Genomic DNA, 15,047 nt, shown 5'->3' with positions numbered 1-15,047 from the left:
GAAATGGGGTCGGCGGCCGCGACTCCACAAGTGAGGCGTGGCGGTAGCTGAGTGCAGAAGGTCATTTAGACGGCACGGGGTACTGGGCACTACGCAGGTCCCAGCCCCTTCCGGCTGGGAATTTTTATTGAGCACCTACTCTATGCCCAGCCCTCTTACAAAGCCCAGGGCTTCAGCAGCGGACACACTTCCCTGGGCTCTTGGAGCAGACATTTGAGAAGGGGCCGATGTAATAGTCAAGTATGCGTCAGGAAAAAGAGGAAATGACCCCGGACTCCTGCATCACATGAGCGCTGGGGGCTTTTACTCTGGCGGGTCAGGGAAGTCCTCTCGGAAGAGAGTATTTGCGCCCAGGCCGGAGTGATAAGATGGAGGCAATCACGCAAGATGGAGGGAAAGCGTCGCCAGGGAAGGGACCAGCGAGGGCAAAGGTCTGAGTCAAGAATGAGTCTGCAGAGTTCGAACAGCCAGCCCCAAAGGAAGACCGACAAGAGGCGGGTTGAGGAGGAAGGCAGGGGGCAGATCATGTGGGGCTCTGTGGATCCTGGGGACCACTCTGTCCTTTCCCGTGAGGGCTCCGAGCAGGGGAGGGACGTGACCTCACCCGGGGGTCCATAGGGTCGCTCTGGCTTCGTGTGGGGGCCCAGGGAGCCAGGAGGCAGTGAAGAGGCTCGTCAGTCACAGTGAACAGGACTAGGGAGGAGAGAGTAAGGGTGGCTTCTGGAGATACTCTGAAGGAGGAGTGGCCAGGGTCTGCTGAAGGAAGGACTGACGCAGGTATGAGAGGAGTTGAGGGTCACTGGACGGGCACGGCGAGGGGCAGAGCGAGTTCTGGCTTCGCTAAGGCTGTGCTGTCTCCTGGACCCCTCCTAGCCGCGGGGGGTGGAGGGGTGAGGTTGAAACCGGGGTCAGTGCAAGGTGCCCCCTGTTCTAGAGCAAGGGGAGAGGACTTGGCATGCTCTCAGTTCCGGCGGTGGCCCCCAAGCTGCCCTCCATGTGCTCTGGGGGTTGTGGCCACAGTCCCTCCAGCCACAGCCCCTGGGATGGTTTAGCACCTCTGGCCAGCATGCCCAGCGAGTCGGCCAGGGTCCTCCGCCTTGCTCACAGATCCACAAAGGCCTTGGTTCTGACCATTTATTGGGGACTTCCTGCTAAGTACTGAGGGAGGGAAGGAGGAAGGAGTATTGGAGGCTTCTTCCTCTTTTCCCCTCATTCCTACAACCTTCAAGTCCCCAGATGTCCTGCTTTCTGGTGCAGGCTGGGACCGTCAGTGGCGACGGGGTCACTGGCTGATTCTGAGGAAGTAGGGAAGGGGCCCAGGCACGGAGCTGCAGATGTCAGGACTCTGCTCAGGAAAATAGGTCCCGGGCTTCCAGGGTCCCCCGAGCTCCAGGAAGCAGCCACAGCCCGGCTGACTGATGGGGGTGAGTTCTCAGCTCGAAACAGGCTGGCCCGGGCGCCTGGGCTTCTGGGGCTGGTTGGGGCCGATGTATTGGAGAGGCACGTGGGTGGGGGCCGTGATCCGATCAGTGCCAAGGTAGGGCTGGAGGGCAGGGGGCACGAGGACTGAGCCATCCTGGGGACAAAGCAGGCCTCAGGTCGCTGCCACTGCCCCAGGCCTGCACCCTCTGCCTCCCCGCGTGCGATCCTCGCCCGCCTCACCTCTTGCTGATTGCTCTCCAGGAGGGCGATGAGGAGGCGGGGGATGGCGCAGGCCGTGGCGTTCACCTGGGAGAGAAGTACGCTCGCGTCCACATGATGACCTCCACTGGCCTGGGAGAGGCTGAGGTGGCGTGGGCCTAGGAGGATGGAGGCTCTGGGGCGGGTGGGAGGGGGGTGCGGGCGCTCACCGTGTGGGCGAACTGCAGCTCCCCAGCCTCCTTCTGGAACATGATGTGTAGCCGGCGGCTCTGGAAGTCCGTGCAGTTGGACGCGCTGGTGACCTGGGCGAGGGGGCGGGGTGGGCTGAGAGGATCAGCTGTGGGGGGGTAGGGGGTCCCGTCTCGTTCCCACCAGGCATCCCCACCGCACGGGGGGCTCACCTCACCGAAGCGGCCGCGGCCTGGCATCCAGGCCTCGATATCGAACTTGCGGTAGGCGGGAAGGCCCAGTTCCTGGGTGGGCATGTCCAGGATGCTGCCGCGGAAGAGAAGGTCATGGTGAAGGTCAGTGGGTGAGAGGCGGAGGCGGCGGCAGGGGGGGTGACAGAAAAGTGGATGGAGAAGAGGGTGGGGAGGAGAAAGCATGGGCCACTCTCAGCACCCCCGGTTTGTAATGGGTCCCCAAGGAAAAAGCCCACATCCCCAGGCCTCTCTGGAAGCCTGTGACGGACAGGGCTCGGGGAGGGGGGCGTGGGGCTGCCTGAAAGGGAAGGGGTGTGCCCCCACCTCCACTCTGCCCAGGGTGCTGAGGCGCTGCCTGGGGTGAAGTACAGATGGGGGATGGGGTGGCACCGAGGGATCGGAGCCAGGAGAGGGAAGGGGCCTGGGCCTCTACACTGGAGCGCCCTGTGCTGCTTAGGCTGCTGGCCCCGTCCTATGGTCCTACACGGGATTTTACAGCCTGACAGACACACACCCTGCAGATAGTCCTAATACGGGAAAAGGGGGCAGGGGGGATGGGGGTGATGAGGCTGTTCACGATGAGGGAGTACCTAGCCAGCCCATCCCTCCTCCCGCACCCCCACCCTTCTCCGCACCGGAAGTGCAGGCCCAGCTCAGTCAAGATCTCCATCTGCAGGGACAGGAACTCCTCCAGCAGCTGTGAGCTCTGCTCCAGCCCAGGGCCTGTCACTCCAAACATCTCCACCTGGGGCAGTGCAGTGGGCACAGGAGTCAGGAGACCCTGGGTCACTGTAATGGCCCTCCTCCCCAGTCCCAGCTACACCAACCTTGGTGAAGTGGTGTACTCGATATAGTCCCCATGGCTCCTTCCCTGTGTCTGTCTCAGCCCGGTAGCAGGTACTGGAACAAACCATCCTGGGGGAAGCAGGGGAGGTGGTGTCAGGGAGGGGAGAGGGAATGTCATGGGTGGGGACAAGATCTAAAGGAACTGAGCATCACCTGATGGGCAGGTCCCTGAAGGCCACGGAGTGGTCCATGAAGTAGCCTGGGGGAAGAGGGGAACAGGATAGGTCAGCTAGGGGCGCCACCCATCCACAGGAAACCTCTGTGAGAATTAGAAAAGGCACCCCTCTGGTGGACACAATCTCACGGCAAGGCAGTAGCTGGATCCTCACTGGGCTGTTGTGCAGTAAACAACCTACACAACCGTACATGTTGGCCCTGGGGTCACTGGGACATCCTCGGCAGGCAGCCATCATCCCTAGGATGCTCCTGGTTGTCCCCCTACAATCCCTGCTGCTCTGAGGATGCTGGAGGTATCCTCACCCCTGCTGTTGCCCCCAGGCAGGTGCTTACCTGCAAGCCCCACCTCTGCTGTCCCAGCCAGGTTGAGGTCTTCAAAGCGGGAGGGGTCGATGTTATAAATCTGGGATGGGTTGGCATTTGGTGTCATCCCACAGCCTTCCTGGGGAGGAGGCCAAGCCACAGAGGTCAGGGTACAGAGGACCTCGGCCTCCATTTTGCAGTCACAACCCCCGCTCCTCTCCAGGAAGCTTCTGGAATTGCCCTGGCCGCCTTGTTGTGGCCCGACACCCTCAACCCGGTCCCAGGGTGGTCTCTGCCGGGGGAGACAGGCTGTTCTTCACGCCTGGGGTCCCCAAAACTGGCACACAGCTGGGCGTGGGGAGCACTCACAAACACAGCTCCTCGGAGAAGGTCTGGCACTGTCATGGGAGTGAAGCCCTGTGAAGAGGAAGGGGGTGCGGTGAGGAGCGCAGCCAGGACCCCCACCCGGCCCCAAGCTCAAACCGGAAGCAGCGGCACCGCAGAATGGGCCACAAAGCCCACTCCACCTCAGAGGAAACTGAGGAAGGCCTGAGCGGTGGGCTTGGAGCTGGCTTCGGGGCCCTCTGCTGGGGCTTCACAGTTTCCTCACTCAGTTCAGCGACACAGGGTAGGGGGAGGTATAGTGAAAGCTTCTGTGGCTCCCCAGCGCCCTCAGGAAATGTCTGGGTCCCTCACCGCCGCCCACGCCCCACGCCTCCAGCCCCTGCCAAGCCCTCCCGGTTCAGCAACACATTTCCCTGGTGCTCCGTTTCTGCTAGAGGCAGGCGGGGAGGTGATGGGCTCAGGCTCTAGGGCCAGCCCCAGGCAGCAGCCACGACATCCTGGGCTAGTCACGCCCTCTCCAGGCCTTCATTTCTCCATCTCTGAAGTGGGGATAATAATGGCACTACCTCCCACCGCTGCTCTAGGAACGAAATGTGTCAATAATACGTGTAAAGCTCTGTAAACAGTGACTAGAGCAGAGGTGACCCCCCCCCACCTCCCCGCCTTGAGCGTTCTGAGTCCGCGTCCATGCCCCCCCGCCCCCCCCCAACCAGGCAGCCCTCCCAGACTGGCCCATACCCGGTGGATGAGCTTGTTGAATGTGAAGTTGACCAGGCCGTGCTGCAGGAGGGCCCCAGCCCCACGGAGGTAGTAGGAGCGGTGGCCGGACACGTGGGACAGGCGCCTGGGAGACAGATGGGCAGACAGGCGGGTGTGTGTGGGCCGGGGCTGGTGGGGGATGAGGGGGACTCTTCTGCACCCCAGGGCAGAGGCCAGCTGCCAGGCGGGGGACTGGGCATCAAACATTCATGCAGGGTGAGGCCCCGGCGGCTCCCCACCCGGTGCTGAGCCAGCTGCTGGGGTGGGGAGGGTGGGTGGCACTTACTTCTGACGGATGATGTCAAGTTTCTCGGCGATTTCCAGATGGCCCCGGGGTGGGAAGGAGAAAGCTGGACCAGGATGAAAAGCGGTGGGGTAAGAGTTAGGGGGAGAGACATGGAACAGGGACAGAGAGAGGATTAGAGAGCCGGCAGGAATGAGTGGCAATAAGACAGAGAGGGAGACCAAGGGAAGGGGGAGGAGAGGAGTGGAAGGGAGGGGGAGGCAGGGAGAGAAAGGGAATGGGGTGGCGGCAGAGACGGGCCTGGCAAAGGGGGAGAGAGATGAACAGAGACACAGGAAGCAGAGGTGGAAAAGGAGAGAGAGGGCAAAGGGAAGAGAACATTAGGAAGAAGCGAGAAAGCTGGAGGAGGACAGAGAGCCAGGGCCAGACCAGAGTCAGGGAGGAAAACCCAAGGGAATCAGGGGCCAAAGTGGGGCAGGGACAGACTGCCGTGCACACACAGGACGGAAGGCTGGGGGAGGGGCACAGGCCTTCTACAGGGTCCAGCTACATCCCAGACCCCGGGGGTCCCCACCCCAGCCTGGGGGGTGGCCCACCTGGCTTGTCTCCGACCACGTGCAGCACTCGGGCCTGGCTCTCGTCCCCGATGGGCTGCAGAGAGACAGCGGGAGTCACAGGGGAGGTGGTCCCAGGCGGACCCCCCGGGCCCCCCCGGGCCCAGCACGGTGCTCACCACGTCCGGGTGGGTCCGGTTGGGCAGCCTCAGCGCCTGCAGGAAGAACTGCTCCTCGAGCTGGGTCTCCTTGGGGTACAGGACCATGAGCTGCTTGCGGATCTCCCGGCCATGTGCCCGCAGGCTCTGATATTGGGGGTCCTGGGGGCGGGGGCAGGTGGGGTCAGCCCAGGAAAGGGCAGGGGTCCCTCAAACCAGTCTGACCTCGAGCCTTGCTGGCAGAACCTGTGTGGCGGACGCTCATTGTCTCTTTGGCCCGACATGCTGAGTTTCCTTTTGGGAAATTCCCTCCCTTCCCCTCACCACCATGTGGCATGTCCAGAGGGTCATGACTCAAGCCTGGCCTACCAGAACATTCTATGGCCTTGGCCACAGTGACAGGCTCAAAGACAGGCACATGACCCAAGCCCCAGGACTACGGGTGCAGCTGTCAGGGAAGTGGCCCCCTTTGCGCGCCATCCTGGCTCCCCTTTCCCTAAGGGGAGAAAGTTGGCCTGGGAATGAGAAGAAAGCGGAACCAAATATGGAGCCAGGACCCAGAGCCGGCCTTTTGTCTCATGAATCAATAGATTCACTTGGGTCAACAGTCCTGTTTGTTGTCTTTGGTCACATTGTAGGAATCAGGACTCATGGGGCACCTGCCCGCTCCCACTAGGGATGGGCATCAACCCCCTGTAGTACCTGCTGCACCTCACCGTTGTCCTGGTTTACCTGGTGGAAGAGACGGAGAGGGTGATTAGGTTCCTGAAGTTGGGGCCAGGGAGGTGGGAAAAATGGAGGGGTGAAAGGTCAAACAGGGCCAGGGGGTGTGGGGTGGGGGTGGGGAAGGGGTTCTGAATTCCTTGCTCTGCAGATGCCTGGCCGGACAGACGTCTGTGCCTCAGTTTCTCTCTCAGTAAAGCCGGGAGGAGGCAAGATAACGGACAGTAATCACACCTGCAGCTCTGTTGACCAGGAGCTACCTGTCTCCACAGAGGGCTCTCACACGGTCCTATTTCTCCATAACCTACTCCATAAAGCGGGCCTCGCTGTGCTCCCCATTTCGTAAATGACAAAACCGAGACTTGGAGAGGTAAAGTCTGTGGACTTGTGACCTTCTACGATCTGGAGCAGCAGAGGAGAAAGCAGGCTAGACTGGAGTCTGAATGTGGGGTGCCTCCAAGCTGTGCGTCCTTGGGCAAACCTCGTCCCTTCTCCGAGCCTCGGTATGCCCATCTGTGAAATGGGCTCACAGGAGCTCCCCAGCAGGGTTGGCGCATGGCTTCCCTGGAAAGATGGGTTAGCACTCACTGAATGCTAACTGTGATCACTTCTGTTGTCTGCACTGTCTGCCCGCCTGTGACGCACGTCACCCGGGGCCTGGCACTTCCGTAGTAGGGTCACCGGGAGATGTCACTAGCCTTGCAACTGGCCTTCGAGCGGAGTGGTGGAAAGCAGCCTGAATGCCTGGGTGCGAATCCTGCCCCAACTTTCTGGCTGTGACACGGAGGCACATTTTTAACCTCCTGGGGCCCCGGTGTCGTCAGTTGCAAGTTGGGTTTGGACTGTCCCTGTCTCCCAGTGTTGTGAGGGCTGCACCTAGAACGATGCTTGGCACACAGTGACTGCTTATATAAATGTCTGCTGTTGATTTTATGATGACTTTTCCACCCCCTGTGGCAGATGCTGTTGGCTGTCCAACCCAAGACTATTTGCCCTCTGTCCTCCAGTCCCACAGACACCTGACTCAGTTCACCCTCCCTGCGCAGCCTGTAGTTCAGGGAGCGTGGGCTGCCTCTCAAGGATCCCTAAGCCCGCTGCAGTAACTCTGTCCCTCCTGCTGATGACAGGTGTGGGTGTGGGGTGTCTGGGCCCAAGAGGCATGAGGGGACCCTGCTGGATGCTTCGGGAAAGTCTCCCTGCTCTTGAGAAAGGGCACGCAAGCCCCAGAAAAGTCCCGTTTTCTACCTCCGGCGGCATCATACAAAGAGATGTGGGTACTACGCCAGCCACCGTGGACTGCGAGAGGGGAAACTGAAGTCGAATCAAGAGGGTGAAGCTCCGCCCACCTAGGACCCCCATGCTCACCAGCAGGGCCCGTACTGCCTCAGACACAGCCTCCTTCTCCTCCTCCAGACTCCGGATCTGCTCCCGCAGCTGCCTCAGCTCCTGCCATGTGGAGATCTGGGGGTGGACACGGGAGGGAAAGGCGTGAAGTGGCCACTGTGTCCTGCCCCTTCTTCCTGCAGCCTCGGCCTCTGGCCACCTGGACCCCAGTGGCCAGTCCCCCTCCCTTCCCCCCCACCCCACACTAGCGCTCCCTGATGTGAAGCCCGTGGCTGCCCAGAATGAAGACACGTTTCCCAGCCTCCCGCACAGCTGCGTGTACTCCCGTGTCCAAGTTCAACCAGTGGACATGAGCAGAAGTGGCAGTGTGACTTGGGTCACCTCCTTAAAGATAAGCCCCCACGTTGGACTTTCTGTCTCTCAGTCCCCTGGGACCGGATGACGGACTGGGAGGAGAGCCAAACTGGACAACATCCTGAGGGATGCGGAGCAAGAAGGTGAAAGGACCCAGGTGCCAAGGGGCATGGAGCTGAGGCCCCGCCAGCGATCACCTCGGAGTCTCGCAGAAGAGAGAGGCAGCCGTCCTCTGGGGCTGCCACGCCAAACCTGTGCCCTCCCACACGGCAGGCTCGGCTCTCGTTCATGGGCATCCCTACGGCTGTGAGGTCCCTCTGTGAGCCCACATCCCTGGGCAAACCCCTCGGACCTCTCTGGCTGTGGTTCTCCCTTTGACCAAATGGCGCAAACAACACCGTCCTCCCTCCTGGGGGCTGGACGCAGGAAGGGGAGGGCAGGCCACAAGGCGGCTCCCCCTGGATGTCTCCTGGACACTTCATGCTCACTCTGTGCAAGAGTGACTCGAGGACAGGCACCTCTTCCCCCAGATCTGCTCTTCCTCCTTAGGCACAGCCCCAAGAACTCCCATCCCCCACCCCGGCCCTGTGGCCAGGCACCATGTCCTGACCCTTCTGCCTCAGGGACATCCATCAAGTCTGTCCTCCTCCCATCCCCTGACTCCTGCCCCCATCCAGAGCCTGTCCTCTCTCGCGAGGACCCCTGTGCCAGCCTCCCAGCCTGCAGGCTCACCTCCTCCAGCCAGAGTTCTTACACAAGCGCTCTCCCGCCTGAAAGCACCCATAGCTTCCCAGGGCTCCGAGGAACAATTCACATGCCTTGTTATTGCCCAGAAAGCCACATGCCATACTTCTCTTCACGCTTCACGCCCTAAAGGTGTGTTTTTCAAGCTTTGGGATGTGATCCATTAGTAGGCTGTGAATAATTTAGGATCTCTAAACCAGCACTTTAAAAGGCTGTGGTAGGGGCGCCTGGGTGGCTCAGTCGGTTAAGTGTCTGACTTTGGCTCAGGTCATGTTCGCAGGGTCCTGGGATCGAGCCCTGTGTCAGGCTCTGTGTTCTGCAGGGAGTCTGCTTCTCCCTCTCCCTCTGCCCTTCGTCCCTCATGCGCACTCACACACGCTCTCTCTCTCTTTCGCTCTAATGAATTAATAAAATCTTTTTAAAAAATAAGTAAAAAGGGGTGCCTAGGTGGCTCAGTTGGTTAAGCGTTGGCCTTCGGCTCGGATCATGGTCCCAGGGTCCTGGGATCGAGCCCCGCATCGGGCTCCCTGCTCGGCGGGAAGCCTGCTTCTCCCTCTCCCACTCCTCCTGCTTGTGTTCCCTCTCACGCTGTCTCGCTCTCTGTCAATTAAATAAATAAAATCTTAAAAATAAATAAATAAAAGGCCTTGGTAAAGTACACATAAAATTTGCCATTTTAACGATTTTTAAGTGTACAGTTCAGGGGCATTAAGTACCTTCACACTGTTGTGCAGCCATCCCCACTGTCCATGTCCAGACCTTTATCTTCCCAAACTGAAACTCTACACCCATTAAACGTTATCTTCCCATTCCCTGCTCCCCCCAACCCCTGTACGTATATACCGCATTTTGTTTATCTATTCATCCATCTACGGGCACTGGGGTTCCTTCCATCTTTTGGCTACTGTAAGTAATGCTGCTATGAACGTCAGTATACAAATACTTGTTCAAGTCCCTGCTTTCAGTTCTTTGGGGCATATACCCGGAAGTGGGATTGCGGGATCATAGGGTAATTCCATGTTTAACTTTTTGAGGAACCGCCACCCTTTTTAATTAGTTTTTCTGAGCCTTAGTTTCTCCTCTGATAAAATGGGGGCAATAATGGCACCTACCTCATACGGTGGATGTGAAACTGAAACGAGGCAAATATGTACAGAGCACTTAGAACAGGACCATCCTCAGCACCTCAGCAAGGTCTAGCAATATGGTGACTCTGGTTCTCGATCCCTAGCATGTAATATTGTATTACTTACCAACTTATTCTCAACACCTGGGACATAGTAGATGCTCCTTAAATAACCGTTCGGTAGAACCGTTCATTCATTAGGTAACCCTATCTACCCTGCTACCTGTGGGGCAGCGGCAGGTCTCCACCTCTTACTCTCCAAAGGCAAACCCCTCCACCCTCGTCTGATTCACATCCCTGTCCCCCATGTTCTGCCCCCTCCCCCCATTTTCTTTTGTCGTTTTAAGCCTGGCATGAGGTTGGAGCCCAGAGGACATGGGCAGGTAGTAAGTTCCTAAGCGCAAAGCAGGTACTCAAACCGACGCATAATGGGTGTGTAGATAGTAGGGCCCTAGCACTCCGCGGATAACTGGCACACGTATGCGTGCCAAGCACACCAGGCTGGCTAAACTTGGGGAGGAACGAAAATTCCCGTAATAGATTCGCCCCCTGCTGGAGAGTATCTTGCAAGCCCAGTTCGGCCCCGCAGCTGATGGCCCACGCAAGCGCACTCACGATCGCGGGCAGGTCTTCCGGCCGCAGCTCCCCCTTGCGGAGCCGTAGGGCGCGCGCGGCCTCTTCCGGGCATGCGCAGAGCGACTCCATGTCCAGCTGAGGGAGAGCGCTGTAGCCCTCGCGCGCGTGCTCGTACAGGAGGTTCCGGCCTTGTCTCTCCGTGGCAAAAGTTCTCCTTGGGCTATGGCTGCAGACACAGCCTCTCCGGGGCCAAAGACCCCGAGCAGCCACCAAAGGCCACAAGCGCCGCGCCACGGACGCAGCCATCTTGGACAGGAGACAAGGAGCCACGCACCCTTTGTCCCGCCCACTCCGCGTTTAGACCAATTGCAAAGCAGCCGCCCTGCCAATCAGACCCTGGACCGGGCGAGCGCCTCTCGTGCCTCAAATAGAGTCCGACGAGAAAAATTGACTGAGATTGACTCTGTCGTTGACCAATCGTCGCTTGTGTCCCGCCCCTTCAGTGCACACGAGAGGCAGGTCCAGCCAATCCCGGCTGGGATGGCCTCCGGAAGTGGCTAGAAGCTTGTTCAGCGTGCCTGCGGACCCAGCTAGGGTCGGTTGAAGTAGATGGGATCCTCGGGTTCTCCAAATCTCCCCGGCCTTCTCCTCAGTTTCCCTTCTCCTCCTGTGTGCGGGGGGAGGGGCGGCGGGTGGGCGGGAGAGGTTGCTGGGTGCCCGAGAGCCTACTCAGAGCGAAACTAAATTTTAGGAGGGAATTTCTGTCAGCAGCGTGAGGGGTTGTGGTTCGACCGTCAGGAAATTCCTTGGGTTTAATCCGAAGGCTCTGAGGACAGGATGGGGAGAATTGGGGCCCTTCCCCGGCTACGGCCACTTTTCCCTCTTCCTTCCTGATTCTCTCATCCCCTAACACAGGGACCCTGCTGGCAGCGGGATGTCCTGGTCCGGCTTTCTCCGTGGCCTGAACACGTCCCTAAGCTCTGGTAAGTTGGGGGCTTGAGCTGCAGAGACGCAGCTGGACGAGGGTTATCCCCTCTGGGACTTGGGTGCCTCTGCCGCAGCCCCGGGGGGAAATCGGGGTTTTAAATTAGGGATGCACGGACGCATGGTAGGTTTTAGCGGAGCTCGGGCTGCAAGGGCAAGAGGTGGGAAGTCATTGCGTTGGGGGCGACTAGAGGTCGTCAGGTGGGTACCAGGAGTTTGGGTCAATTATTGATTTCCTCAGCAAATACTTATTAAATAACCTCCCCTGGGTGAGACATCCAAGCAAAGGGTTTAACTCATTCATTCAGCTGATATTTTTCAAGATCCTGGTGTGTGCCAGGCACGGAGAGGGATGCTTTGTTTATGTCCTTACGGGCTCGGCAGACATCAGATGCTTCTCATGGCCAGTCACTCTGCAAACTTTTATTAAGCACTTTCTGGTTGCCACTCACCAAGGATCACATGACAGGCTTGCGACCTGCCCGGGAACTCTGGGCTAGTTTGACATGCATCTCTCACCGTAGCCTCTCATACACCGTACTCGAGGAGGTGTGATTCTGGTGCTTCTGATACAGAGAGGACACCGAGGCACTGAGAAGCAGAGTCTTGCTCAAGGGCATACCACTAGGAAAAGGCTTCTAGCAATGTCTCACCCCCTTTGAGGATTCTACTGTAACTTGACACATAAGGAGACATGGAAATGGATAGTAGGGCCAGGACCTGCCCTGGATAGGGAGAGAGTGTAAAGTTTGAGTGTAAAAGGTCATCCGTGCTAGTGACAGGAAAAGGATGAACCTAAAGCCCTGAACTGGGAGCTCCAAGAGGGTATGCCCAGGGCTGTCTCTGTCACCATTGTGCCTCCATTATTGGGGCCAAGACAGTAGGTGCTCAGTGAATGTTTGCTGAAGAGAATCCGGTTATGGTGGCATCTTCTTACATCCTATCCATGAACAAATCATCAGTTTGCCTTGGAAATATATTCCCTCCCCTACCTGTCTTCTTTTTTTTTTTTAAAGATTTTTTTATTTGATAGAGAAAGACACAGCGAGAGAGGGAACACAAGCAGGGGGAGTGGGAGAGGGAGAAGCAGGCTTCCCGCGGAGCAGGGAGCCCGATGCGGGGCTCGATCCCAGGACCCTGGGATCATGACCTGAGCTGAAGGCAGACGCTTAACGACTGAGCCACCCAGGTGCCCCTCCCCTACCTGTCTTCTTAGTCCACTGCAGCCACACTGCTCCCTTTTCTGTTGGTGTGTCTGGGACACCTGCTGGAGCAGGATGAGTAAGGAGGCAAGTAGGGAGATGAGGTCAGGGAAGTAATGGGGGCAGATCACCTGGGGCTTCATGGGCCACAGAAAGGACTTTGGCTTTGTCCTGAGTGATGGCACTGCAGGAGGGAGGGCTCTGAGCAGGGTGGGGCATGATCTGACCCAGCTGTCCACAGGCTCCCTCTGGCTGCATGTGGGGACCAGACTGTAGGAGGGGGGAGAAGTAGGGCTCAATAGGCGAGGCTGGACAGGGCCAGAGTGGATGCAGTGGAGGAGGGAGGAAAAGGTCTGTATCAAAGTTCGGCTGACATCGTCTGCATATGGGGGTTGGAAGTGGGTATGACGGGCAGGAGGAGGGACACCTCCCTGAAACACCCCATTGCGTTGCTGTGGAGGTGGCATGAGTTCACGTAGGTACAGTGCATAGAACAGTCCAGGACACAATGTGAATCTGATCGCTTTTATTATTTTTAAACAGCATTAAAGTCGCTACCTTCCTTGCACAATAAAAGGAGCAAATTCACATTAAATGTTTAAAATAGAACCTGACAGGTGATGGTTGCCCAGTAGATGTTATTACTCTTATTTGTGACTACCCCCAGACGGAAACAAATACATGCTTGGAACCATGCCTAGAACTCTTACCCGTTCACTGGGATAACCCCCCCCACCCCCCCGCCCTCCCGGTTGTGTGTTTCCAGGCCTAGCCCTGGCTTCCCAGCTCCGGGCCAGCCGCCCCATGGCCACCCTGAACCAGATGCACCGCCGAGGGCTCCTGAAGCGGCCGCCCCCACCTCTGGGCCCCACGGCCGGCCGGCCGCAGCTGAAGGGGGTAGTGTTGCGCACGTTCATCCGAAAGCCCAAGAAACCCAACTCGGCCAACCGCAAGTGCTGCCGCGTGCGGCTCAGCAACGGCCGAGAGGCCGTGTGCTTCATCCCCGGAGAGGGCCACAGCCTGCAGGAGCACCACGTCGTGTTGGTGCAAGGCGGCCGCACTCAGGACCTGCCTGGCGTGAAGCTCACTGTTGTGCGTGGCAAGTATGACTGCGGCCACGTGCAGAAGAAGAAGTGACCGCCAGGGCCACCTTGGCAGGCTGGGGTTCACCCAGAATAAGAACCTTCCTCTCTGGGTGCCCGCAGTATCCTTGGGAAGTTCTTCCAGCTCTGGAAGCACCTGGTCCTGGGTGCAAATCCTGGCTTCGCCTCTTCCAGCTGGAACACTACTTGCCCACAGGGGTTCTGGGTGTGGATTAGTAAAAGCACCCCTCTGTGCACACCCTTGCCTTCCGTGTATAGAGCAAGTGCAGGACCCCTTCTGCTGGGATAGGGCCCTGTACTGCCATCTGTTGGGAAGGGGTTGCAATAAACCCACAGACCCCTCCGCCCCTGACGGTTGTCGTGTGAACCCTCCTGCACGGTATTTGCCCACCGCGTGGTATTAGCCATAGAGATTCCTGATGGGCCTTGGTTTCCTCCAGAAAACAGCTCCACTCACAGTATCCTCCTTGTTGGGTTGGTGAAGATGAAATTCGATGCTCTAAGTGCAGAACACCTGCAGGTGGCTACTCCGTGGGAAGCTCTGGAGTCAGGTAGGCAGCACTGAGGCCCATTTCCCTTTCCCGCAGGCCCAGGATCTGGGCAAGGACAGCCCGGCTGTCAAGCTTCCTCATCTGTGGAAGCGGTGTTGAAAGGCTTGGAGGGCATGCACTGCTGCCTGCCTGGGAGCTGCTCCTCTAGGTTATTTCCAGACTCTCACACACCTGGGTCCAAATCCTGGCTCTCCCTCTTTGTTCTCTGACTTTGAATATTTGTGTTTCCCCCTCTGGGCCTCAGTTTCCTCCTTCGGGAAATGGCACCGAGAGTAATATTGACCTCACCTGATAACATGCGTGGCCACTGGGAGCTGTCCTTCCATCACTGGGCTCTGTGCAAGTCCTGCCTTCCCTGCTTACTGGCCAGGTGACCTTGAGCGGGTCATTGAAACTCTGAACTTGTTTCCTCCTGGACCGAATAAATAACTGCCTGCCCTCCGTTTCCTGCATGGAGCTTAGCACACCTCCTGAAGTTCTCACGATTGGAAACCTCCCATAGGCCTTTTAGGATTAGGGCTGGGGGCAGACAGTGCATTGATTACAGACAAAAGTCCCCCATTGTTCACATTTAGCACCAATTTTATTGAGCTAGTTTGTTGGCTGTGCCCAGGTGGGGAAATAGCACAGACACTAGGGAGGCAGGCATGAGCCCTTTCCCCTGTGGCACACCTTGCTCTTGGAGTCTGAATGCAAGAGAGTGGAGAAAAGGAGTCTTGCCCAGCGGGAGGGGACCTGCCCCTGGCGTAGAGGTGGGGGGGGGTCATGGTTTGGGGGATCAGCAGGATCTCAGGAGTTCTGAAGGGAATGGCACCAGCCAGGCTCAAAGGGCAGGTGCTGATGAGTGGTGCTGGAGGAGGTCACATAGGCCTCACATCTGAATCCCAGAGA

At 58.3% G+C, this 15,047-nt stretch overlaps 2 protein-coding genes across 4 annotated transcripts; one reads left to right on the top strand and one right to left on the bottom strand.

Moving 5' to 3' along the window:
- Nucleotides 1-23: 23 nt before the first annotated feature.
- On the bottom strand, nt 24-10,705 carry SARS2 (seryl-tRNA synthetase 2, mitochondrial). Of its 2 annotated transcripts, XM_035023414.1 has the most exons (17): nt 10,356-10,705; nt 7,538-7,633; nt 6,150-6,181; nt 5,936-6,020; nt 5,471-5,530; nt 5,334-5,388; nt 4,780-4,843; nt 4,473-4,578; nt 3,759-3,806; nt 3,420-3,528; nt 3,063-3,108; nt 2,891-2,978; nt 2,699-2,808; nt 2,043-2,136; nt 1,851-1,943; nt 1,663-1,728; nt 24-1,576 (listed from the first exon to the last, which is right to left on the bottom strand). In XM_035023414.1, exons 1-17 carry the CDS (start codon nt 10,620-10,622, stop codon nt 1,433-1,435), a joined length of 1,563 nt encoding a protein of 520 aa, XP_034879305.1. In that variant the 5' UTR covers nt 10,623-10,705; the 3' UTR covers nt 24-1,432. The 2 variants fall into 2 exon arrangements, with proteins under 2 accessions (XP_034879305.1, XP_034879304.1); XM_035023413.1 differs by lacking the exon at nt 5,936-6,020 and having other exon boundaries at nt 25-1,576; nt 5,471-5,611; nt 6,152-6,181.
- MRPS12 (mitochondrial ribosomal protein S12) lies at nt 10,646-14,892 on the top strand. Of its 2 annotated transcripts, none has more exons than XM_035023418.1 (3): nt 10,646-10,721; nt 11,232-11,299; nt 13,269-14,892. In XM_035023418.1, the coding sequence occupies exons 2-3, from the start codon at nt 11,251-11,253 to the stop codon at nt 13,637-13,639; spliced, it is 420 nt and encodes a 139-aa protein (XP_034879309.1). In that variant the 5' UTR covers nt 10,646-10,721; nt 11,232-11,250; the 3' UTR covers nt 13,640-14,892. The 2 variants fall into 2 exon arrangements, with proteins under 2 accessions (XP_034879309.1, XP_034879308.1); XM_035023417.1 differs by lacking the exon at nt 10,646-10,721 and adding an exon at nt 10,843-10,911.
- The last annotated feature ends 155 nt before the right edge of the window (nt 14,893-15,047 follow it).

Source organism: Mirounga leonina, unplaced genomic scaffold (genome assembly GCF_011800145.1).
Source record: "Mirounga leonina isolate KUSES-001 unplaced genomic scaffold, KU_Mleo_1.0 Mir_177, whole genome shotgun sequence".
NCBI lineage: Eukaryota > Metazoa > Chordata > Mammalia > Carnivora > Phocidae > Mirounga > Mirounga leonina.
Note: the sequence above shows the minus strand (reverse complement) of the source record. Positions and strands in the feature narration are given on the sequence as shown.